Genomic DNA, 25005 nt, shown 5'->3' on the forward strand with positions numbered 1-25005 from the left:
ACCGGTGTTGCCCCCACCTCCATAACATTACCGGAGTACAAGCTAGCTAGCTAGTACTCAGTGTTACCAACTCCTCAGTAAGAAAAGTAGCTATTGGCTATCCTAAAAGTTGCTAGAAGTCGCTAAATGATCACCTAATCATCACCTAATTTGCATAATTGGCCATGTGCATGTAATTGTGATGAACGCTGTAGAAGAGAGGAATAATGTCGTGGGAGAGACAAAAGGTGAGTAAAAAACACCCTAGATATGTTTAGAACTACAAATGAGCAAGCTGCAGAGAGTGGCACACACAGGGAATAAAAAACAGATATTTGGGCCCATACTCTTCCTTCAGCACTTTATGGACACCATTGTTAATCCCCGTCATAACAGAGGCATTGTCAGTCCCTATCCCCAGGAGTTTCTCTTTTTTAAGACAAAACTTCTCGAGGAAAGCCACAACAGCACGGGGCTATAGATTTGGTATCGCCTCCCTCCAACTCAACAAGCCCCAGAAATGTTGATACAATTGTCTGCTTGGTGTCACTAAAGTACCTTATCACAATCTCCAGGTACATAGAAACACTCATCGAGGAGGAGGCTGAAACACTGGTCACCCACATCTGCGACCAACTTTTTCAGAAAGTATGGTGCTAGGACACCATTAATCATTTCTGTGCACTTTGTCCTGTGCATTTTGAAGTGGGAAGCAGCAGTGGAGTTTGAGAAAGCAGCTCTACATGCTTCTCCAATGTGATCACATGCTAGCATGGAAGGAACAGTGTTGTTCAGCAATAGCTAATGCCATGGTGGCCTCAGTCTTTTTTGCAGAGTAATTTTTTTTTTACCATGAATGGCAGCTTTTTTTGGGTGGATCTGTTATAAGGCTTTGCCTTTTGAGTATGTTTTTGAGTTGTCATGTGTTTTTTTACATCACTAAGTTTGGCTTAGAAATCAGCCTTACAATACAGGCAGCATGCCTGTTTATCATCTCCAATGAACGGCTTCACACAGCCTTTGAATTCAGGGTTTGATTCCCACTCCTTTCTGTATTTTTGAGTGTACAGTTTAGACTGAGACATGATGAGCTAGCCAGCTAGATGTTTAGCTTATGTCACAGAGAGGCACACACACACAGTGGACAAGGTGAGTAAGTGACTGAGGCTGTGTGTGTCAAATGCAGTGAATTATTTTTGTGAAGTGATTTATTTTAGACAAAGAACATTTTACATTTACATCCCGGCTTCCCAAATGCATGATTCATTTGCAGTCTGGACGTGGAGGGGTGAACATCTCCTGCTCTGACTGCAGCTGGGAGGACCTGCTGCGCGAGGACTGGGCCACCTGTGAGTGCTTTGGGACAGGGGTGGGGCCCACGGCAGCACCCGCTGCTCATTGAGAAGAGCAAGAAAGATATGTGCTTTCACGTCAGAGTCTCCAAAAGCCTCCAATAGCACCAGAAAAGTCGCTAGATTTGTCCCTAGTCAATGTTTTGAAAATGTGTCGCTAGAGGGGTCTGAATACTCGCTAAATATAGTGACTTAGACGCTAAGTTGGCAGCACTGCTAGTACTTTACCCCTGCTTGCCAATTGCCTGCCCTTGCCGTACATTAACAGAGTTGCGGGAAAGCAGTGCTTGACAGAAGGGAGCGAGGGACGCTATGGGGGGTGATTCATGCCAGAATTAAGCCTTGTGAAGCTGCTGATACTTCTCACCAAGTCACCTAACGTCTTCCTAGAGCCATAAAATACCGCCATGAATTAACTTGGACTGTCAATGGAAACAAGTTTGTTTCTAAGGCGTCAATCTCACACAAATCATCAAGAAACCTGTAATTGACAATTAACCTGTAAGTCTATGTCGTTGTTTTTTTTTGTTTGAATTGTTTACGTGTTCGCTATGCGGGGGAAATGATAAGACAAGCGGAACTATGTGGCTAAGAACTGTTGTAATGGGGATTATTATCGTAGCAACACACCTTTGGAGTGAAGGCAATCTGTGTTAGCTAAGTTTTCATGTCTTTGTGTGTTATTCGTAAAGGTTGAAGTGTATATGTTTGGACGGTAACGTTATCATAATTAAGGCTGAAGCGTAAATTCATGCCAGGAATAATAAGTGTGAAGTTTTTGATATCCTCCCTTCTGTAAAAAGCAGCCAATTGGGTATTTTTCCTTTGTTCATGTGTTTAGTAATTATTTTCAAATAAAACAAATTTGCCTTAACACAGTAGGCCTCATTATCTCTTAGGAAACTATCTGGGGTAGACGCCCGAAAATCGCTTCTGCCACTTGTAAATAAAATGTATTTCTGTGTTGCCTCCTAGCTCTCAAATACTGTCTCTACTGTCTCTCACTTTATGAATGGTCACTGCTGTCTATATTCTGTCGTGGAAATTTCCTCTATTTACCAACTCATGAGAGCAAACCACACACAAGTCAGAGTTAGTTATCAAAGTCCATCTTTAATTATATGAGCTCTATCACAACCCTGTGACTCTCAGATCAATTCAGTGTCTATCAATGAATTCTCTGAGAGTCCCTTCCACATCTCAACTGAGATCCTTTATAGCAAAGACACACACAGGATAAGACAGCATCGGCATAATTCATTGTTCAGCTTTGTCTCCTTTCTCAAACTCAGAACCATAAACCAATCCTCCATATCAACAGGCATATATCAAATCCATCCTATCTTGACAAGATCACAGAGACACACTGGCTGGCACACAGACATTGTGGAGCCAAGAGATACACGCTTGAACTCTCTCCGGGCCAAGCAACTTAGTCTTGACAGAACAGATACTGCAACCCCACCACAGTATTATACAAAAACAACATTCTGATGAGAAGTAACTTACAAACATATGATGAATATAAAACATCTTTCCTATGTTACCAACTAATTCTGATTATTCCCCAACATTCCACTCTCAAGGGACATTGTCCCTTCTAAAGAATCAGATTATTAATTACATACTCAATATAAAAATTCAAATCCCCTCAATGTCAAATACCTTAGTTTATATGTAAGCTTTCTCCCTTCTGAAACTATGTTTACAACCTTTATTCTACAAGACAAATTTGCACATGTTTAATAACACAGAATAATCTATTTGAGGAAAATAAAAACATAACATATAAATGCTCTTTAAGTTACATGAGAACCAGTGTCTAAACACAGGCCTCCTCACAACATATAGGACAGACATTCCTCTAAGTCCTCATGCTCAGAAATATACTCAGGAATAGGGAATAGGGCAATGAAATCATTCATATTCCAAATCATAAGTAACAACCCAACTATTTATCCAACCAATATTTAGAATAGCATTCCTCCGTGATTCAAATTTGTCTTATCACTCAAAGTAAAAACCTCAATTTAATACACATCAATATTAGCAGATTTACTTACATACAGTATAATTATCCCATAATTCTACTATTAACTTTTTTAATCATGATTATAATACAGATCAGTATCAGTATCTGCATTCTTAATCTAAATTGCCACAATTTACATGGTGTAGACCTCTTCAATCAACCTGAAAAAAGTATAAACAATTTAATGGCACAGTTGACCAACCCCCCCAGGCACTGCATCGTCTGGCGTCTCTTTCATTTTTCTTCAGATAGCTTTACAGTTCAAAGTGGACGGCCCATGATAATGTCCCAATTTCAATGTCTCATCTTTACCACTCATGTCCAGTCGTCAACCAATATACCAGCATCATAAGAAAATGTTAGAACAGATCTCTCTCCATGATCACTCCAAGTGGACTCATGAAAGAAAAGCAGTTGAAAGCTTAGATCTGATACTGTACACCAATTTCTGGCTTGGTTCTTTTCTCTCGGTAGAAGTGGTTTGGAAAGCCTCCTTCAGCGCCTTTGTCACTCTTCTTCAGCCAGTTAGAGGGGGTTTTGAGGTACACACACCATTCGGTCCAATTATCTCTTCCATGTATTAAGATACCGTCTGATGTCACTTTTCATGATAACCTCGAAAGAACAGATCAGAACAACAGTTTAGCTCAGTTCATTAACTACATGATAAATGATTACTTTTATCAATTATTCTTAATACACATATCTAAACATATTTCACAGAGAATATCAAAATATTCTATTGAAACTATTCTTTCAAATTGGTTTATACTCCCCATCTCACTGTCAACTCCATCGTAGAGCCAAGGATCAAGACGTTAGACCTATACCTCGGGAATAGGACAAAACAAACACAACATATACAATAAACTCAACAATACAATACACCCCTTCACATATCACTAAAGTTGTATAACTTCAATTCAAACCCTCAAAAAACAGAATCCTCCCCCATGTTTTACACACATCTCTCCGTATGAGAATAATGTAAAACAAAACTAAAAAAATTGTAAAACAAAATTTCAACTAACCTAATCAAATTAAAATCACTAAATTGAAAAAAAAACTCCACAAAGAAAAATGATTTAACCCCTATGGTCATAGGAAAATAGACTTAAAGCAGCATAACCTTAGTTAAAAGCAATGCCCATCACAGTGGTCCAAATTACAAATATGGCTAAGAAACATATTTACCAATTACACAAATTATTTTGAAAGCAGTATTACAAATGACCATAAATTCATTATCCAAATGGCTTTTCAATGCGGGCGATCAAGCCACAACAGAAAGTCATCAGAAGGTCATAGGTCATACAAAACCTTTCAAAGCAGTGTTTTTCACTGTATTAAACAATTTGCAAACAATAATCAACTAGTTCCAACATTTTTGTATTTCCATGTTCCCAGAACATTCCTTTATCAAAAGAATTTGTGTGTGTAATGAAAAGTCAGAAAATAAAAACTCATTAAAATCCCATGTGGTGAGTGCCCCTTTAATACCTTTGCACTAAAACAAAAAACTTCCAGGCCCCCTCCAATGTGATAGTTTATGGTCTCAATTTCACTCACTCTCCCCAAGAGTATAGTCCCTGGAAACATTCCAGAGAGAGACAGTGAAATATCCATTTTCCTAGAGAAAACACAAAACACTTAGTTAGTATTCATTTACACTACATCGATTCAGAAACTCAAACGTGAACTATAAACCACCCCTAATGATAATTCCACTGTATCTCAAATCATTAATCATAAGTTTTAATCACCATCAATGTATATGTATGATATAATGTTTAATTAAGTTAAATCAACTCCTAAAAAAACCTTTAATCAGCAATCTAATAATTTCAACCTGTTGATATAAATTTAGTAAAAACCAATCCTGATTTATTTTTTTTACAAATCTAAAATCTTTCAAAAGTTGGCGCTGTCTCATCAGCATAAAAATCAAAACAAACGTATTATTTTTTCACACTCATATCCACAAAGCTTTCATCCCCCAAAACATATGAAATTATTTTGACTGTTGCGGTAACAATACTATAATTAAAATCTATGATACTCCCCCACTTAACATATTAGTTTAGTCTTCTGCCAACAGTCTCTCATACTACTTAATCCAGCAATCACCTTTAATGACCTGACAATGTTCCACATAATGGAAACATACTATAATGTTAGACTACATGAACTTTCCTGCTCAAATTAACTGGTGTTACTTAAACAATCAAACCAAGAATCAATAACCATCAGAATCTATTCTCCCAATGTCTTACTCACTCACAACTTTCAGATCTCTCTTTCTTCCTCTTCCAGTGGGCAAAAATATAACCCCTCTCATTTCAACGTTTTTCCTTACCTCTATCGTAAGATGAAAACCCCAACTTTATAACTTCCTCTTCTCTTTGCTCTTCACACTTATGAAATGTATCCTATTTCTTTAAAAATAACACACGCAGCGCCAAAATTATAACACGCGTCAGTCAATCTATAAGAATGAAAAACATTTCGGTAATCACTTTCTATCGCCATTCTCTCTCCGCTATCATTCAGATTGTTTTTAACTTAGTTCACTGTCTTCTCTATTGATACAGTAATTTAAATACGACTCAATTCTCAATACATTATTCCAGAAGATAATTTAGTGAAGAGACATCGTCTTGCATCAGAATTCGCTTCGTTATTATTTTAAGTTGAATTGGTCTATCAATTTAACCTAAACAATCTATTGAAAACGTTCAATTTATCCCTTCTATCAATTTGAACCAGACAAGCTATTAAAACGTTCAGTTTATATCTTATACAAACACTAGCGACCATAACTTTCCAGGCAAAACATACAAATAGATTATTTTACAATCAAAAACTCAGAATTCAGTCAGCGCAATGACTGGGAAGGTGGCTACGTCGGAATGTCTGCTTGCACGGGAAAAATTGTACGTTTCTAACATATATGGTTGAGATTTTATTAATTATTATAAACTATGCACATTATGACTTTCATTAACACGCGACACAGGCGTCACGCAGACGTTAGTAAGGTGTTTGTATCATGTCATGTCAGTCAGACGTGCAATGCTAGGCAACAGCCACACGGTGGTATGGTTGCCTTGGCTTATATATGTCTCTTATCACCCCCCATAGGACACTGTCTAGTCGTGTCTACCAGTGTCCTAGATCGCGGCCCTCGCCTCCCACCTGTGTTATTGGTGCATTACCGCCACCTACTGTGCTGGAGTGCTCCTGCCTGTGTACCGGAGACCTAGCTTAAAAATCTACCAATAGAAGTAAAAAGAGGGGTTCCTGCATGTGCAAGAATGCCTACATTTATGTTATTTTTTTATCCTTTATTTATCCAGGTTAGGCTCATTGAGATAAAATATATTTTTAAAGAGAGACCTGGTTCAAATAAGAAAGCAGCAGGGGAAACAATGTTTCAGTCATAGACACACCATAAACGACATTTAAACGTAAACACGCAAACATTACAATTACAGAAACAAAAGCGTTTTTAGAAACTTGTTGACTATATAAAAGTATTTGGAATGATTATAACAAGAAACACTCGCAAACAAACAAAGTACACAAGACACACAGGGCTCGTTCGACATTGCAGTTGAGTTTAAAGGCAAGTCGAAACTGACTGATCTACAAATCACCTTGCATCCTAAAAACTACTCAATATTATTTGTAGATCAGTCAGTCACAATTTACCCATGACTCATCCTGGTTTTGATGCTCTCGAACACAGCCATGGGTTCAGCTACCATCAATGGTGAGAGTTGAGGCATTCACGTGCTAGACTGAACTAGTAAACTCAAACATTTCCGACATGCTAACTGGTTGTAGTTAAACACGTGCCGCGTTCAACAAGTCAGCAAGTCGGAAATTTCTGAGTTTTCTAGTTCTAACGAGGATGTGAACGCGGCAAGTGGCCTCTGCAAGTGTGTGAACGCATGCAGGAAGGCATGCGAATTGCGGGCCCCGAATTGTGGGTAGAAATCACACCGTTCTCCATTTGAGACCATTCCATTTGTCCTTGAGGGAAATCATCCACCCTCGGCACCAGACCATTCAAAACAAACTTGCCCAGTTGCTTGCATGATGTTCAGTGCTATCTGTAATCCTTGGGACGTCCATACCCTAAACCCTAACCCCTAGCATTCAAGATGTAAATTTCAATGGGGTAGGGACGTCCCAAGGATCCCAGATAGTGCGGATTGCATCATTAAGGAGGAAGCCTATAGAAATTTCAAGCATTATCTTCAGATGACCACGACGAGAGAGGCGTGGCCAGAGTCAGAGTTGTGCAGGAAGTGTTGTATGTTGAGGCAGTGAAAAAAGTAGAGGATGATGGGTCAAGGGTGAGGGACCCTGAGAGGATCCCAGTGAGTAGATTTTTACCAGCACAGAGGGATAGGACAATGAGTGATTTATGCTTGAGTAAGGTTGGCTTCGTAGCAATGGTTATCAACTGTACTGCAGAAATGGAATGTAAACTCGCAGAAAATATATGCTGTGGTGGAAGCTGCATAGAAGTATTTGGGTATACGAGATTTGAATTCAGAAGAACTACAGGGTGTGTTGAGGGATGGTGCCCCGTCATCCCAGTATGTTGACATGGTGCAGGAGCAGATAGGGTCAAATTAGTGGAATGGGGGAGTGGGTTTTTAATGAGTATCGGTGGCAGTTGAAGAGAAGTACCTGGGTATACAATATTTGAATGCAAAATAGTTAATGGGGTGGTGATTTACATTTCTTTTATGAAATAGTGATATAGGTGTAGGGTTAATTGGTGGAATTATTATTATTATTTAGGAACCGGAATAATTAAGATAATTTAATGTAGGTAGGCCGTGACTTGTCTCACACTACAGTACAGTAGGTGGCGGTGTATTCAATTTAAAGTTGGATGCGATCCACCAACCCAATCCTAAAGACGAAGAAGAAGGTAACCATGAGTGGATGGTGAACACAACGCAAATAGGAATTATAAAATTAGTTCATGCTCTTCCTCCATCGCGGGTTACCGTAACATTGCAGCATTTTACACATGACGGTGAAAGAGTCACATAACGAGAATTTGAGGCATATCTTTAGAGATTGCAGTCAGTTGAACCTGCCTGGGGAAGGAATCGAAGGTTTTCAACAAGGGTAGGCGTTTGATAACTAGCAACGTTTAAGGGATATCAGCGGTAGCCTTGTCTTCATAGCTATCGGTAAGTGGAAACATTATAGTCAATATTTCAACATTTTCGTTCTCCTTATTGGGCCCATTTAACTTTTCTCCGACGTCTTCTCGGCTTGTTAATGTGTCTGTTGGTAAATAGCGAATTTGACGTGGTTTCAATGTGCCGGTTGCCGATGGAAACCGTAGACAGGAACCCAGCATTGAAGTAGAAATCTAAATCATTTAAACAAGGCTATCAGTCTAGACGTTTTGCGTTAGATTCAGGTTGTGTGTGTAACTTTAATCTATCGACAATTAGGCTACAGTCCAGTTAGAAGGCTGCGTCGGCTGCAGTCAGATGATCCACTACGAGACTACAATCGGGCTTGGTTGCGGGTACTGTGCACGTCTCGCGTAGAGCATGGACGGAAATTATTGGCTATAATATAGGACCCATGATTCATTCGAACCTAGCGAGCTAATTTGACAAGCATTTTCAGCTAGCATGGCGAATATTGACATGTATTAAATTTATGTTTAACTTGGCACATTTTTTATAACCATAGCGCATTGAGTCGTTCGCAGTTATATCATAACCTCATGTGGTGCTCTGGCAGGATTACATCATTGGTACAGTGAAACAAAGACCGGCAGGTGGCGGGATTGAGTCGTTTCATTTTACCGTCCAAAGGAACTCTGTTTATGCAAGGCAAACCCGTTCCTAGATGTGTTCTAAGACGAAATCAACAGTACAAAACCAATGAGCGTGTATGATGAAATCAACTGGGAAAAAAACAAATATATGTTTTAAGCAATTGATCTTGTCATCATGACTATGAACTTTTAAACTAACATCACCAGTCTGAGGTAAAAAAAAAAAAAAGTGTAATTCCCCTCAATTGTATGTAGTCCAAAACTTCTGCATGTGTAATGTAGTAACACATATTGTCCACATTATGGAAAGTAGCATAATAATCATGAATTTAGAATTATTTTGCCATATCTATCTTAATTTAGGATGATAGTAAATTAAGCAAACTCCCAAGGTTTTTTCAATTATCACATTTTCTCTAGTTTAAACAGTTTGTTACCTTCTTTATGAAACACAATTTTCCACTGCCATGCTATGGTGGCTAATGCTAATTTCTGACATTGAGTACAGCATTCAGACAAAGGGTAAACAGGCTACTGCAACCTGATTGGCTGTACATGATACACAACATCCAAAACTAGCATTAGCCACTAGGATGGTGGTGGAAAATGGTGTTTCATAAAGAATGCATATTTCACCTTTTTTTTCGCCTTCTCTCCATTAAAATAGAGTTAAGGAGGAAAACGTTGCCTTTCCAGCCTGAATATTTTATGTTTCGAACCGGTCCATGGGGGATACGAGTGTATAGCGGGCTTCGTACAGTACCTTTAGACGTTAAGATGAAATGACCCAACATCGGCATCTGCCGGCCTTTGGGCTACCCCAGGCCTATCATACTAGGCGTAGAAAAAAGGCTGTGGGCTGAGAAAAAGTTTACTGTAAAGTTGACTTGTTTGGTAATGACTGCTTTCTTGAACAATATTTTATAGACAATCGTCTGCCAAGTGAATTTTTTATTTAACCATGAAAAGACTCTTTAGTTGAAACATTTACAGGAGAGGTGCAGTTTGAGCTATTAGTTGTCCCATTTCAGACAAGTAAGCCTTCGCCCCCAGCATGATCTACCTAGACAAAATATGTAGCTGTAACAACTGCAAATGTATGCACGCTTTGATCACTGACATGTCATTCACGGACAAGTACAGACTGACACATGTACAGAAAGGCAGGCAGACAGAGACGACAGTAAGTAATGTGACAACTGGGCACAATGTAATTCTTTGGGATGAATACAAGAAAAAAACATTTGAAATGTCAATATTTATGTTGTGGTCTGACTAAATATGTTTTTAACAAGGACATCTTAACCTATATCTTGGGTAGGCTAATATCTCACTTTAATCATATATATACATATATATAGGATTAAAGTGAGATATTAGCCTACCCAAGATATAGGTCAAGATGTCCTTGTTAAAAACATATTTTGTCAGACCACAATATATATAAGCAAGCCTATAAATAATATGGGTTAAAGTATTTAAGTAATATTGCACTGACTTTCACAAGAAAAGGTACAGCTTGTAACAGTCAAATCTTAGGCAGTCCACATAGTTTCCTTTGCATTGTGAGTCCGGCGCTTGCTGCGCTATCGCTTTAAACTTTCTGCCGAGTCACGCTTACATGCAAAGTGAGTTGTATAACCACGCTGCTTGCTGTAAGCCTCTGCAAAGATCCAGTAGGGGTCCCAGAGCTTTCTGGTATGACCTGGCTTCCCCCCCCCCCCCCCATTACTCACTTCACTACTGTACTACTTCTCCCCTTACATGCTTAAAGCTGTCCTCGCCCCCTTCCTGGCTAAATTAGATCACTATTGGACCCTTCCCAGCCATTTTAAGTGTTCTCCCTCAACTATTTGAGTTGTGTTTTAGCTGCAGTTTCCGTTCCACATTTAACTTATCTTATCTGTACACGTTCACCTTGACTTGAGGACACGGAGGCTGGTCTCGCCCAGACGGAAGTGTTTTGTTTCTTTTTATGTGCAGTTATGGCAACCAGCTTGGCAATGGTGTCGGACAGGGATGTGTCATTGGTGGAACTGTGGAAATGTACTGAAGTAGAAGACCAGAGCAGGAATTTAAAGGCTAATGGTTAACGTTCCTTCTTTTTCTCTCCTTGCAGATAAAAGCATACAGTAGCCATGGACCTGCAAAATAAAGATATCCTTCCCAGAGAGATTCTGCCAGTTGTTGTCATCGGTAAGACTGGGGTTACTGTACACATTCAGCTCTGAAAGACTTGACTATAAAACCAGTTTTGGTTACAAGTTATTTCTACACACAGTAGGGAATTTGGTCAAAGATCTTCTCAGGGACTAGACTATGAAACTGCTACCGGTATTATAGGGAAGGAAGTAACACTTTGCACAACAGTGTTTCTCTTCTGAGGCAATTTCCAAATTGCATACGGTGGGTGAAAGGATGCATTGTCACCAAAATGTCAAGTGCCCTAGATCCTAGTAGACTCACAAGGCTATCGGGTCGTTCCAAGATATGACACCCAGCATCTCAGATTGTTCTGAAATTGTTTCTGTAGTTAGAAACCATTATGATTATCATTTCTACAACATTATTTTTGTTAAAGGATCATTGGATATCTGAGAAATTAAAATAATTTATTGCAGAACATGGTATTTTCAGTATGTAGGATGGGACATAAACCTAACAACTTCAATTTGATCTTTTCTATGAACAGTGAGGGTGGACACCATTAAATTCACTGAGAATATATTGCATAGGTTGAAAAACAATACAGCTCCATACTATTCATAGATAACTGATACTGTATACTCATTGTTGGGTATGAGGTGTGTGGCTTAACATCCAAACGTTTCTTTCTAACTATGCGTAAGAATCCAAAGAAATGTTAAGTGCTATATGTATTGAAACTGATATGAATCATGTAAATTAAAATTGTCAATTTGTTTGCAGTCAATTACCTTAATATGTCAGAGACAAGATTATATTTCAACACAATGTTGCAGGAATGCTAATGTTATATTTCTTACAACAAACAATGTCGGAACAGTCTGAGATGGTGGGTGTCAATCCCCTTCCTTGTGCTTTTTGAGATGGAACGACCCCATAAGAACCTAGTTTCTTAGAATGAAGGCCCTTGTGTGTTCCCCCTATAAGAAGAACACCTATCTCAAATGACTCAACTTTTTTAGCCTATTCTTAAGCGAGGCATTCTTAAAAGCCAAGTATATTTTTATATAAATACTTTTTTGACTGCTATTCATGGTTGATTCTCCGATCAGATTTTTACATTCCTGATGAGCCCTCAAACATTCTGTATGTAGGGCTTTTGCGGTGAACATATTACCACCACACCAGCAGTCACGAGCCATTACTGCAATAAAATTTGACATCACGGTAATCTCTTATGCACTCCAGACATGCTTGGTAGTACCCAACTCACTAATGACCATCAGGTCGCTAATGGCCTGGTACTCATGGACCTGTTGTCCCTAACCACACTGACATCAATGCAAATGCAATCAAAAGTCGCATAAAACACTAATCATCAAAACAGTATCATGCTTTTAAAACTCATCTCACTGTGATAGATCAATTTGAAGAAAGAAGTTCAACAACAGGTTTCAAAGCCTAACATAACAAAATGGACAGTGCTTTCTAAGGTGAATAATTCAAAACATCCATATGCATATGAGAGAGAATACGTAGGCCTATAAATGAGCCCAAAAAAGGAAAAAAAACAATTGAAATAATGATTGTGCTGTTATAAAATGTTGTACAATACATAACTGATAAATACATACAAATATTTAACGTGTCTTTGGTAAATAATACGTATAGCCTATACTCCAAAATTAAACAAATTATTGTAATCATCTTTTGAGTGTGGACTGTTAATATGCATACCGGATGGACTGGTTACCTTATGCAACGTGCCAAACTTTCTATTCATTAGTCTGGGCGAGAACGCCTCGGTGATACTGTTTGTTCATTGATTGTTTAGGTTGTCTAACAGAGTTAGTCTACAATTTGTATTTGATTTTGAATAGCCTCGTAATAGGGCATAAAAACATGTTCATCATTTATAGACTGACACATTACCTTATAGTTACAGAATCTCACCACCAATCTCATCTCCTCCCCTCTCTCCTTCATTCCTTTCTTGATTGTGCAGAGAGGGGCTGTCAACAGTTTAATGCAATATTTTTAGTTGTGAAAACATGTTACTGTTGATGCTCCCAAACAACTTTCACTTGTTTTCCCAATTTAAGCACTGGCTAGCTGCAGGAACAGGGTTGGAGGGCCCATAGCACACAGAGTTGGGTGGAATATCACCTGTCGTGCAGCGAGAGGCTGCATGGTCTTCAAACAGTGGTTGATTCATGGAGTGAAATAACCAGAGTAGCCTACACAGGCTGATTTGAAAATTGAACCAGCAGGAACCTCCATTCACTATTTGAGTAAATATGGATGACACCTTTTTTCCCCTGGCCATTTTATAATGGGCCGTTCTTAACCAAAACTAATTTGACCTATTAGTAAAGACATAATTGAAAATAGTCTGATGGGGAAAATATAATCACTTGATGTTAGAATAGCCTGTGCAGCCTGAGGCAAGGAACAGAGGGCAAACTTTTTTTGCTTAAAATAAATAATGGATTTATTGTGATGGATATTAAATTGATTTCGACAATCTTAAATGTAGATGTTCCAAAGGCGTGCATCAGTGGCTTGTATATGTGAATCCCTGGAGATACTAAACGTGTTTATGTTAATTGACTGTCTATTATCGTGAGACCAGCAGTCTTTTCCCTGGCAATAACCGGCTGACAAAATTTAATGACAGCCAAAGTCTGTATCAGCCCCCAATTAATGTTAATATATTGTCTTACATAATATTAAGGCACTACATTATTATATATTTTTTACCTTTATTTAGCTAGGCAAAACAAATTCTTATTTTCAATGACGGCCTAGGAACAGTGGGTTAACTGCCTTGTTCAGGGACAGAACGACAGATTTTTACCTTGTCAGCTCGGGGATTTGATCTTGCAACCTTTTGGTTACAAGTCCAACGCTCCAACCACTAGGCTACCTGCCGTCCCAGGTAGCCTAGTAGCCTAGCCTACATAAACAAAAACTGTAGTGGTTAAATTTATTCAACTTGTCTGAACTTGCACCTCTTTCCCTTTCTCTGCTAGGTAATGGCCCCTCGGGCATCTGCCTGTCATATCTGTTGTCAGGTTACACCCCCTACCTGTCTCCAGAGGGCACTCACCCTAACCCCCTACTGCAAGGCAAGCTGGATCAACAGTCTCATTTGTCATTGTTGGAGCTGGTAAGAATGACACCTCGTCTGTCTTCACAATGTCTCTGTGACAACTCGCATTTTACACCTAGCGTGGTGGGTGTTGGTTTACAGTTGCCCGGGGTGGTTGTAGGTGCTAGTTAAAATGTTCTGTAAAATGCTGTCTGTTTGTGTTTACCATTAAGATTTATTGTTTGTTGGTAGTTATGCAACTATTACTACCTGTATGTATGCTCAGTAGAAACATTTCTGTGGCCCTAAGTAAGATCTGTATGTAGGCTACAGGAGGTTTTGTAAATAAAGTTGTGTCCATGTTACAAGCTTAGTAAAAAGCTTTATTCGTGTCCTTTATAATGGGGGGCATTTTTCTTTCAATGAGCTAGACCCGAAAACTATTTATATAATAGGTAGGTAGGGCTACATACCACAGTCTTTGTACTAAGTTGTTTACGTGTTTGTTTCTGTGTGCAGGACCTGGAGTACCTGTGTGAGGGACTAGAGGGCCGCTCCTCCAACCCCGTGGCTGTGCTGTTTGACTCCCTGCTCCTGCCCGACAGTGACTTTGGGCTGGATCATGCCTCACCCCTGCTTTGGCGCTACGAACCGGAGCGGGCCACCCCACACCTGGTGCTTGGCAAAGGACCTCCAGGAGGAGCCTGGCATGTAAGTGCCCAGTCCATAATAATTGCCCAATACAATGTTGAGCCCCTGGTCCCTACTTTGTGCAGATCTAAAAAGGATTGGTTATTCCAAGAATTCCAACTTGTCCTTGTGATGTTGCTCACAACAATCTAATCATTTTCAGATACACACAAGGTTCTTTTTGGAAGGGGCCAGGTGGTGATTTGCAATTGGGTAAAAAAAAATGGGTCATAAACACATTCTTTGCTAACATTCAGAATTGGTTTGTCACAGCCTTAAATCTCTGAAGTCTGTCTAAATATCTGAAGGCCTTAGGTATTTGGTATTTTATTAGGATCCCCATTAGCTGTTGCTGAAGCAGAAGCTACTCTTCCTGGGGTCTATACAAAACATAATACAGAACATCATCAATAGACAAGAACAGCAAAAGGACTGAACTACACACATTTAAAATAAGAACAATAGAACCAAAAAAGGTCCTACGGACAGTTGCATGCATACATAAACCAGCGCGCAAACATAAACTCAGCAAAAAAAGAAACGTCCTCTCACTGTCAACTGCGTTTATTTTCAGCAAACTTAACACGTGTAAATATTTGTATGAACATAACAAGACTCAACAACTGATACATGAACTGAACAAGTTCCACAGACATGTGACTAACAGAAATGGAATAAGCATCACCACAAGTGCATAAATAATACAGCTGACAACACGGTTTACAGATGGATATAGTTTGCAACTCAGTTTGTAAGTTCTGGGGGGGTGCAGTTACTGTATTTATTCAATTGATTTATACTGGTAGAGATTAATGATTTGTTGTTACGGTGGACTCTGTATCGGCGGTACTCCTGGTTGAGTGGGTGTGTCAGGTGGGTGGCAATTCTCGCTTCTGCCCTTGACTAGAGGTCGACCGATTTAATCGGAATGGCCAATTTAATTAGGGCCAATTTCAAGTTTTCATAACAATCGGAAAGCGGTATTTTTGGGCGCCGATTTGCCGTTTTTAATTTTTTTTTTATGCCTTTTTTTATTTAACTAGGCAAGTCAGTTAAGAACAGATTGTTATTTTCAATGACGGCCTAGGAACGGTGGGTTAACCTCTTGAATCTCCCCATCCCGGATCCGGGATCGTGACTAAAGCCTCAGGCTCATTAGCATAACGCAACGTTAACGTTTTCTGAAAATCGCAAATAAAATGAAAATAATGCGCCTGCTCTCAAGCTTAGCCTTTTCTTAACAACACTGTCATCTCAGATTTTCAAAATATGCTTTTGAACCATAGCAATTCACTAATTTGTGTAAGAGTATGCTAAGCTAGCTTAGCATTTTGAGTAGCATTTAGCACGCAACATTTTCACAAAAACCAGATAACCAAATAAAAAAAAATCATTTACCTTTGAAGAGCTTCGGATGTTTTCAATGAGGAGACTCTCAGTTACATACCAAATGCGCAGTTTTTCCTGAAAGTGTCTGTGTGTAGGAGAAATCGCTCCGTTTTGTACATCACATTTGGCTACCGAAACTAACCGAAAATTCAGTCACCTACAACGTCAAACTTTTTCCGAATTAACTCCATAATATCGACCGAAACATGGCAAACGTTGTTTGGAATCAATCCTCAAGGTGTTTTTTCACATATCTCTTCATTGATATATCGTTCGTGGAAGCCTGTATTCTTCTCTAAATTCCATGGAAAAATACTTGCAGCTGACTTTTGCGCACCAATTTCGGCGCAGGACACCGGGCGGACACCTGGTAAATGTGGTCTCTTATGGTCAATCTTCCAATGATATGCCTACAAATACGTCACAATGCTGCAGACACCTTGGGGAAACGACAGAAAGGGCAGACTTACTCCTCTCGCATTCACAGCCATATAAGGAGACAATGGAAAACGGAGCCTCAAAAATCCTGCTCATTTCCTGGATGCCGTCTCATCTTGGTTTTGCCTGATCTCACGTTCTAGGGCACGCACAGAAAATATCTTTGCAGTTCTGGACACGTCAGAGTGTTTTCTTTCGTAAGCTATCAATTATATGCATAGTCGAGCATCTTTTTGTGACAAAATATCTTGTTTAAAACGGGAACGTTTTTCATCCAAAAATGAAATTGCGCCCCTAGAGTTTCAACAGGTTAACTGCCTCGTTCAGGGGCAGAACGACAGATTTTTACCTTGGATACCCCGAGCTGACAATCTTGCAACCTTACAGTTAACTAGTCCAACGCAATAACGACCTGCTTCTCTCTCGTTGCACTCCACAAAGAGACTGCCTGTTACACGAATGCAGTAAGCCAAGGTAAGTTGCCAGCTAACATTAAACTTATCTTATAAAAAAAAGATCAATCATAATCACTAGTTAACTACACATGGTTGATGATATTATCTAGCGTTTCCTGCGTTCCATATAATCTGACTAAGCACACAAGTATCTGACTGAGCGGTGGTAGGCAGAAGCAGGCGCGTAAACATTAATTCAAACAGCACTTTCGAGCGTTTTGCCAGCAGCTCTTCGTTGTGCGTCAAACATTATGCTGTTTATGACTTCAAGCCTATCAACTCCCGAGATGAGGCTGGTGTAACCAAAGTGAAATGGCTAGCTAGTTAGCGCGCGGTAATAGCGTTTCAAACGTCACTCGCTCTGAGCCTTGGGGTGGTTGTTTCCCTTGCTCTGCATGGTTAACGCTGCTTCGAGTGTGGCTGTTGTTGTTTGTGTTGCTGGTTCGAGCCCAGAGAGGAGCGAGGAGAGGGACGGAAGCTATACTGTTACACTGGCAATACTAAAGTGCCTATAAGAACATCTAATAGTCAAAGGTTAATGAAATACAAATGGTATAGAGAGAAATAGTCCTATAATTCCTATAATAACTACAACCTAAAACTTCTTACCTGGGAATATTGAAGACTCATGTTAAAAGGAACCACCAGCATTCATTTGTTCTCATGTTCTGAGCAAGGAACTTAAACGTTAGCTTTCTCACATAGCACATATTGCACTTTTACTTTCTTCTCCAACACTTTGTTTTTGCCTTATTTAAACCAAATTGAACATGTTTCATTATTTACATGTGGCTAAATTGATTTTATTGATGTATTATATTAAGTTAAAATAAGTGTTGATTCAGTATTGTTGTAATTGTCATTATTACAAATAAATAAATAAAAAATCGGCCGATTTTAATTGATATCATCTTTTTTGGTCCTCCAATAATCGGTATCGGCGTTGAAAAATTATAATCGGTCGACATCTACCCTTGACACTCTCTCCAAGAACAGCACTTCCATGTTCTTGACATGAACTCCACTGATTTTGATTGACAGCTTTACTATTTTGTGTAATCGTTTTTTTGTTTGAGATGGATAGTTCATAGTCAATCTCTTGGTAAACTCCTTACATAGTATACTTAGGGAAAAATGTTGTTTATATGTCATGGCTAACTAATGGCAGGTAGCTCGTAAAACCACCTGTAGTTTGCATACCTGCAAATACATTGGCATGCAAAACAGCAAGGGACAATGGCAGACCATTGCTTTCTGGGAAAAAGGTGGGTGAAATATGCATCTGATGACCATTGACCAGAACACTTTGGGCCCTGGCCAAAAGTAACACCATTTATAGGAAATAGGATGCCATTTGGGACACAAAGGTTTGCATATGTGGCTTTCAGCCTCGTGGTTAATGGTGCTGGTGTTTTGTGTGTTTGTCTCCTTAGGCGATGGAAGGCTCCATGCTCACTCTCAGCCTGGCTAACTGGATGGAACTGCCCGGCCTGAAGCTTAAGGAGTGGATGAGAGAAAAGCGCAGGTGGGTCCTCCTGAAAAGCTACAGCACCATTAAGGAAAAAATTGACAAAATTAACTTTTCTTTTGGTATTTTTTTCATTCATCCACAGAAGCAAAGATTCACTTGCCACATCATGGTGATGATGTGTTTTGCGGCAAGTGACACTTTCCTTTTTTTTAAGTCCAATATCTTGAATCCTGACATGCAAAATATTTTGGGACTGTATTACACTGAACAAAAATCAAACCATTTCAAAGTGTTACAATTCAAATAAGGAAATAATTTAATTGAAATTAATGAATGTGCCCCTAATCTATGAATTTCACATGACGGATACAGATATATCTGTTGGTCACAGATACCTTGAGGTAGGGGCGTGGATCAGAACCAGTCAGCCTCGTACAGCGTGCCATCTCCTTTCCATAGAGTTGATCAGGCTGTTGATTGTAGCCTGTGAAATGTTGTCCCGCTCTTCTTCAATGGCTGTGCGAAGGAATCCTGTACTGATCCTGTTGCCATGGGGCCGTGCTCATGCTGAAACATGAGTTGATGGCAGCGGATGAATAGCACAACAATGGGCCTCAGGATCTTGTCACGGTATCTCTGTGCATTTAAATTGCCATCAATAGAATGCAGTTTTGTTCGTTGTCCGTAGCTTATGCCTGCCCATATCATAACTGCACCGCCACCATGGAGCACTCTGTTCACAACAGCAAACCACTCGTCCACACAACGCCATACACGCTGTCTGCCATCTGCCTGGTACAGTTCAAACCGGGATTCATCCGTGAAGGGCACTCAACTCCAGCGTGCCAGTGGCCATTGAAGGTGAGCATTTGCCCACTGAAGTCGGTTACGGCGCAGAACTGCAGTCAGGTCAAGACCCTGGTGAGGACATTGAGCACCCAGATGAGCTTTCCTGAGTTACTGACAGTTTGTGCAAAAATTCTTAGGTTATGCAAATCCACAGTTTCATCAGTTATCCGGATGGCTGGTCTCAGACGATCCCGCAGTGTGAAGAAACCGGATGTGGAGGTCCTGGGCTGGCATGGTTACACATGGTCTGCAGTTGTGAGGCCAGTTGGACGAACTGCCAAATTTTCTAAAACGAAGTTGAAGGCATCTTATGATAGAAATGAACATTCAATTATCTGTCAACGCCTCCGGTGGACATTCCTCCAGTCAGCATTCCAATTGCACGCTCCCTCAACTTAAGACATCTGTGACACAACTGCACATTTTAGAGTGACCTTTTATTGTCCCCAGCACAAGGTGAACCTAAGTAATGATCATGATGTTTATCAGCTTCTTGATATGCCACACCTGTCAGATGGATGGATTATTTTAGTGAAGGAGAAATGCTCACTAACAGGGATGTGAACAAATTTCTGCACAAAATTTGAGAGAAATTAGCTTTTTGTCCATTTGAAAAATGTCTGGGATCTTTTATTTTAGCTCATGAAACATGGGACCAACACTTTACATGTTGCGTTTTATATTTTTGTTCAGAGTAACAGTGGACTAATAAAAAATAACTAAATACAGTTTTTGGTGTGAATATTTCCTTTAAGTGGCCACAGTCGAATCAGCCATTTCAGATTGACCTTATCACTGTTACTGAATCGGAGTGTTCACTTAAGGGTAATATTCTTGTTTGTATGTATTTTTTTCTGTGTTGAGCCGCTTTGGAACTAGGATTAGCTACCAGTATTAATGCCTTAGGTTTAGTGAAAATAGAGGAAAAACAAATGTGGTTTTGTGTCAAAGACAAGTGGCTGGTGAGTGAGGCTGTGTTTTTGTTTTCATTCAGGTTTTGTCCCCAAGAACCTTTTTTTGTGTGTATTTTAAACACTGGTGACTGACCCTCATACTTAAATCTTTGTTTCAGGAACGTCCGTAATGACAGGGCCACCCCCGCTGAGATTGCCTCCTACTACCAGCACTATGTCAACCAGATGGGCCTGGAGGACAGCTTCGCCTGCGGCACCACCGTCACCTCCATACAGAGGGTGAACTGCGAGGGGGCCAGCAGCCGTTCCTTTTGGAAAGTCCAGGGGACCCAGAAGAGGGAGGCTGACGAGCTGGGGGAAGGAAGTCTGTCAGAGGTCCCCTTTATAGTATGCGCAGACTACGTGGTTCTGGCCACGGGCACCCATGACATCCCGGCCCGTCTGGGTGTGGAAGGTGAGGGTCTCCCCTTCGTGTGCCACAGCTTCTGGGAGCTGGAGGCAGCAATCTCCAGAGGCCAGCTGGACCACACCTCAGACCCGGTACTGGTGGTGGGAGCCGGGCTGACAGCGGCCGACGCTGTCCTGGCAGCTCACCACCTCAACACGCCTGTGTACCACGCCTTCCGGCGCTCTGTCACCGACCCAGGCCTCATCTTCAACCAGCTTCCCAAGCTCCTCTACCCTGAGTACCACAAGGTGCACCAGATGATGACACAGCAGCAGCAGCATGGCCAAGACATCCCCAGCTCTGGGGGAACGGGCACCCTGGTGGACCAACAGGAAAACAACACCGCCTCCATGTCCACTGGCTCCTACCCAGGCTACGTCAGCCTGCCCAAACACCGGGTGGTGGCCTTCAAGCCTGACAGGAAGTGCGTGCTGGAGGGGGAGGACGGATGTCGCACCGTGCTGCAGGTCTCCATGGCCCTGGTGCTGATTGGCGCCCACCCCAACCTGTCCTTCCTCCCTGAGAACGGACGGCCCCTCGGCCTCAACCCCCAGGAGCCAATCACGTGCCGGCGGAACCCCCTGGAAGTTGACCCATACACGTACGAGTCGGTGTCAGAGGGGGCGCTGTACGCCATGGGGCCTCTAGTTGGGGAGAACTTTGTCCGCTTCCTCAAGGGGGGAGCTTTAGCCATCGCTAGCGACCTCGCCAAGAAGCAGAGGGGCAAGGAGGCCAAGGAGGAGAATCTCACCACCCTGCGTGTGTCCTAGACTCCTAGAGATTAAGGGTTGCGAAAGGAGTAAACTGCTCCTAAGGCCTGTATTATTATTATTCTTATTATTATTATGTGGGCTGGTCAGCTCAGGCTAAAAGACTGAAGTGCAATCTGTGACAATACGACCTGCACCAGTCCCAATATTCCTCAAAGGACATTGCCACTCTCTCTGGCTCCGCTGAGAGATTAATTTAATATTTTTACCAGGGCAGGATATTAGGCCGGGTTGATGTGTAGCTAATCATATGGTGCAAGGGTAGAATCCAATGAGTATAGAGTACCACAGTATGAGTCATAATACCAATAGAACATAGCGGTCAAACAGGCGGTCAAACAGGCGAATGGTTCCAATAGTTTTTACACCATTTTTCCCATAGGGGATGAACTATAAATTCCATTATTATCTGGATGAGACTGCTGACTCGAGGCTAAGGTAAGAATATCTGTATGAACTATGTTAGCTAAATGTAGTAAGTAAGAAATTGGCAAAATGTATTTTAATGGACAATTCTGTGATCTGACGTGTGTAATTCTAAATTGACACAATACCTCTTAGCAAAGGTGTCAGAGATTTGTAGTTTTGCATGATGTCTGCTTTGATGTGAATTAGCATTTTCAAATCAGTAAATAGGACCTAATATATTGATAAAAGTCACCTTGTCCTAGAGAGATTTACATGGTTATCCAAGCGTCATGCCAGGGTAAGCCTACACGAAACACAGCACTTATTTTAAGTGTTTCTAAAATCCCCAATGGGAAAAATGTATGGTGGAAAAACAGTTGGAGCCATTTCCTTGTTTGACCACTAGATTTTATGGGTATTATGACACCTCCACTGTGGGGCGCTATTTGGTTCCTCATCAAGTATGCTAGCCCTATACTACATATGTAGTTTGAGTTAGCAAGGTAACTCTGAGTTCAACTTGGGATAACCGGTACCATGAAAGTGGCTCACCTTTTAGCCAGGTAAATGTTCTATGGCCACGAATCCTTCAGAACTAACCTGCTCCAGGGCAGGTTAACTCGGGTCTAACTACATTTATCCTGAATTAAGTGTCTTTAGGACCAATAAAGTCAGATTCCCTCACTCTCCCCAAGATTGCGTCATCATCCACTTAATTTGAGGAAGATGACTGATTTTAAATATTTATTCATCAATTATTTTTGTTAAAAATAGTCATTTTAAAATACCTATCACATTACACATTAAGTAATGACAAATGCATTTGAAACTTCATGCACAGTAAAACCTTTTTTGACTTAATAAAATTATTTCATTGGTGGGAGTGTGGAATAAAGGTGCAAGTGCATTGATATCCACAGCAAAGTAATAAAATAAAGATGGCACACAAGTCTATTTCACACAACAGCCTGTTGAATTTACTTAACTTTTTGGCACAAATTAAAATGGCACTGACTTGCCCATGGATTGATGTTTTTGCATTGTCTCAATGAAGAGTGCATGGTTCAACTAGCCACAAGCGACATGCAGTTATAAGCCTGCTAGAGTTCGCGGCAGGCGGAACAGCAATATCCACCGTCGTAGTACGGATGAAGCCTGAGCTGAAATGGGAAAACCCTGTGTAGCTATAGGTTGCTTTGTTGTATACCCCTCTTGTTAGTGTTTGAAAACTCAAACGCCAACGTAACTTCTCAGCTAAATCTTTGAGATTAGCTCTTTTGTTGCATTGGTTTTCCATTGCAAATCCATTTTGAAAGTGTAGAAACACATTACATTTACCATGCCATGACGTTTGATGGATTCTCTGAAATGAGAATGGTATCGTATCAATTAAATTTTTACGGACCTGTATGTTTGCCTTTCTTCAAAATCCAATGAAAAATGAAGTATCTTTGTACGATAATGATCCCTATGTCAGCAACTGTGTCTATATTAGCATCTTTCACAAACAAGATAAAACTCCGCTTGGCAAGCTTGAGTTTTGTTGTTTCATTCCTGGGAGTTTTTCAATCTGTTAGACCTTATGTATCTGTTTTTATTCAATTTTTTTAATCAGAAGATACGTTCAAGGGGCTATTCTCTTGATTTATTTGCAGTAAACACTTAAAGGTAATATGTTTGAATTAAGAATTACAGTGTCAGTTTATCACCATGATCATGCTCAATTTGAGACTAGGCTAATTAGGAAATCTATGTTTAAGGCCCATATGCATTCTCACCAATCTGGGGTGACTTTCCTAATAGCTTTGTAGCCAATGTTGTATTTTAATTATCTTGACAACCTAGACACTGCTCTTAATTTGTTCACATACAGACTGACGACTAAATGTTGTTACTTTCTCACTGATATGGGTCTGGGTGGTGGAGACTGTGTACTGTCAGCTATTAAGCTTCAGGGAAACACACTTATTTTTATCATCCAAAGAGAATTGTCATTTTGTGCTATCGGTTTTCTCTTGTACATGTTTGTCCAGATGGTGCCTTGGCCAATTGCGTACTCTGAGCTTCTGTTACTGCCCCAGCAGCATTTGATCTCGAGCCAGTGCCTTAAGACACATTGCCATTACCAAACTGGAAATGTATAAACTTATCATACAACCACTAGGTGGCCACATCAAATATTATATTATTCCACAGGTGTACAAAAAGTGTATTGAATGCCTATAATGCTCTTGTAAAGTTGTGGGGCCATGTATTAAGACATCCTTTTAAGAGACAATATTCATATGTCAACCAGAAACAGTTTAAACGTGTCTAATTGAATCTAGTTGAGAAACTAGTTACAAATACATTCAAAGCAGCGCACTATTGACAGTCTCTTTAAAGGCAGCTCTATGAGTGTCATGAAAAAATACAACATAGTTGGTTTCATATGGCTCCTTAGCACTTGCTATACACAAGGCAGTAAGACCAATGACCCACTGGTCTTTTCCATGCCAGATGTTTGTCCCGATCTTAAATTTTAAACCGTTACACAATGTTAAGTACTTCTTAAAAATAAATGTAAAATACACTTTTTTCTTCATTCATTCATGGTCTCAGACAATCATTTTGAAATCCGCAGAACCCTGACCTATCAATAGAAAAGAGACCCGATGCAATATTTTCAGAGAATCTAATATTGTTTTTGTTCACATTTGCTATAAATTGTTCTTCACCACTGTAACCAAATTCTGAGAGTTGTGGATCATTGG

General features: G+C 40.2%; 1 protein-coding gene and 1 long non-coding RNA gene across 5 annotated transcripts; one reads left to right on the plus strand and one right to left on the minus strand.

Annotated features, from left to right (window-relative positions):
• Positions 1-2396: 2396 nt before the first annotated feature.
• On the minus strand, positions 2397-10888 carry LOC135539534 (uncharacterized). Of its 2 annotated transcripts, none has more exons than XR_010455639.1 (3): positions 10683-10888; positions 4864-4993; positions 2397-4187 (listed from the first exon to the last, which is right to left on the minus strand). It is a non-coding gene; the product is annotated as an uncharacterized LOC135539534 (long non-coding RNA). The 2 variants fall into 2 exon arrangements; XR_010455638.1 differs by having other exon boundaries at positions 2397-4193.
• On the plus strand, positions 8307-24840 carry osgn1 (oxidative stress induced growth inhibitor 1). 3 transcript variants are annotated; one of them, XM_064965461.1, is made up of 6 exons: positions 8307-8579; positions 11304-11380; positions 14362-14498; positions 14940-15131; positions 18826-18917; positions 20785-24840. In XM_064965461.1, exons 2-6 carry the CDS (start codon positions 11323-11325, stop codon positions 21842-21844), a joined length of 1539 nt encoding a protein of 512 aa, XP_064821533.1. In that variant the 5' UTR covers positions 8307-8579; positions 11304-11322; the 3' UTR covers positions 21845-24840. The 3 variants fall into 3 exon arrangements, with proteins under 3 accessions (XP_064821533.1, XP_064821535.1, XP_064821534.1); XM_064965463.1 differs by lacking the exon at positions 8307-8579 and adding an exon at positions 8623-10367; XM_064965462.1 differs by lacking the exon at positions 8307-8579 and having other exon boundaries at positions 10941-11380.
• The last annotated feature ends 165 nt before the right edge of the window (positions 24841-25005 follow it).

This window comes from Oncorhynchus masou, chromosome 5 (genome assembly GCF_036934945.1).
Source record: "Oncorhynchus masou masou isolate Uvic2021 chromosome 5, UVic_Omas_1.1, whole genome shotgun sequence".
NCBI classification, from domain to species: Eukaryota; Metazoa; Chordata; class Actinopteri; order Salmoniformes; family Salmonidae; genus Oncorhynchus; species Oncorhynchus masou.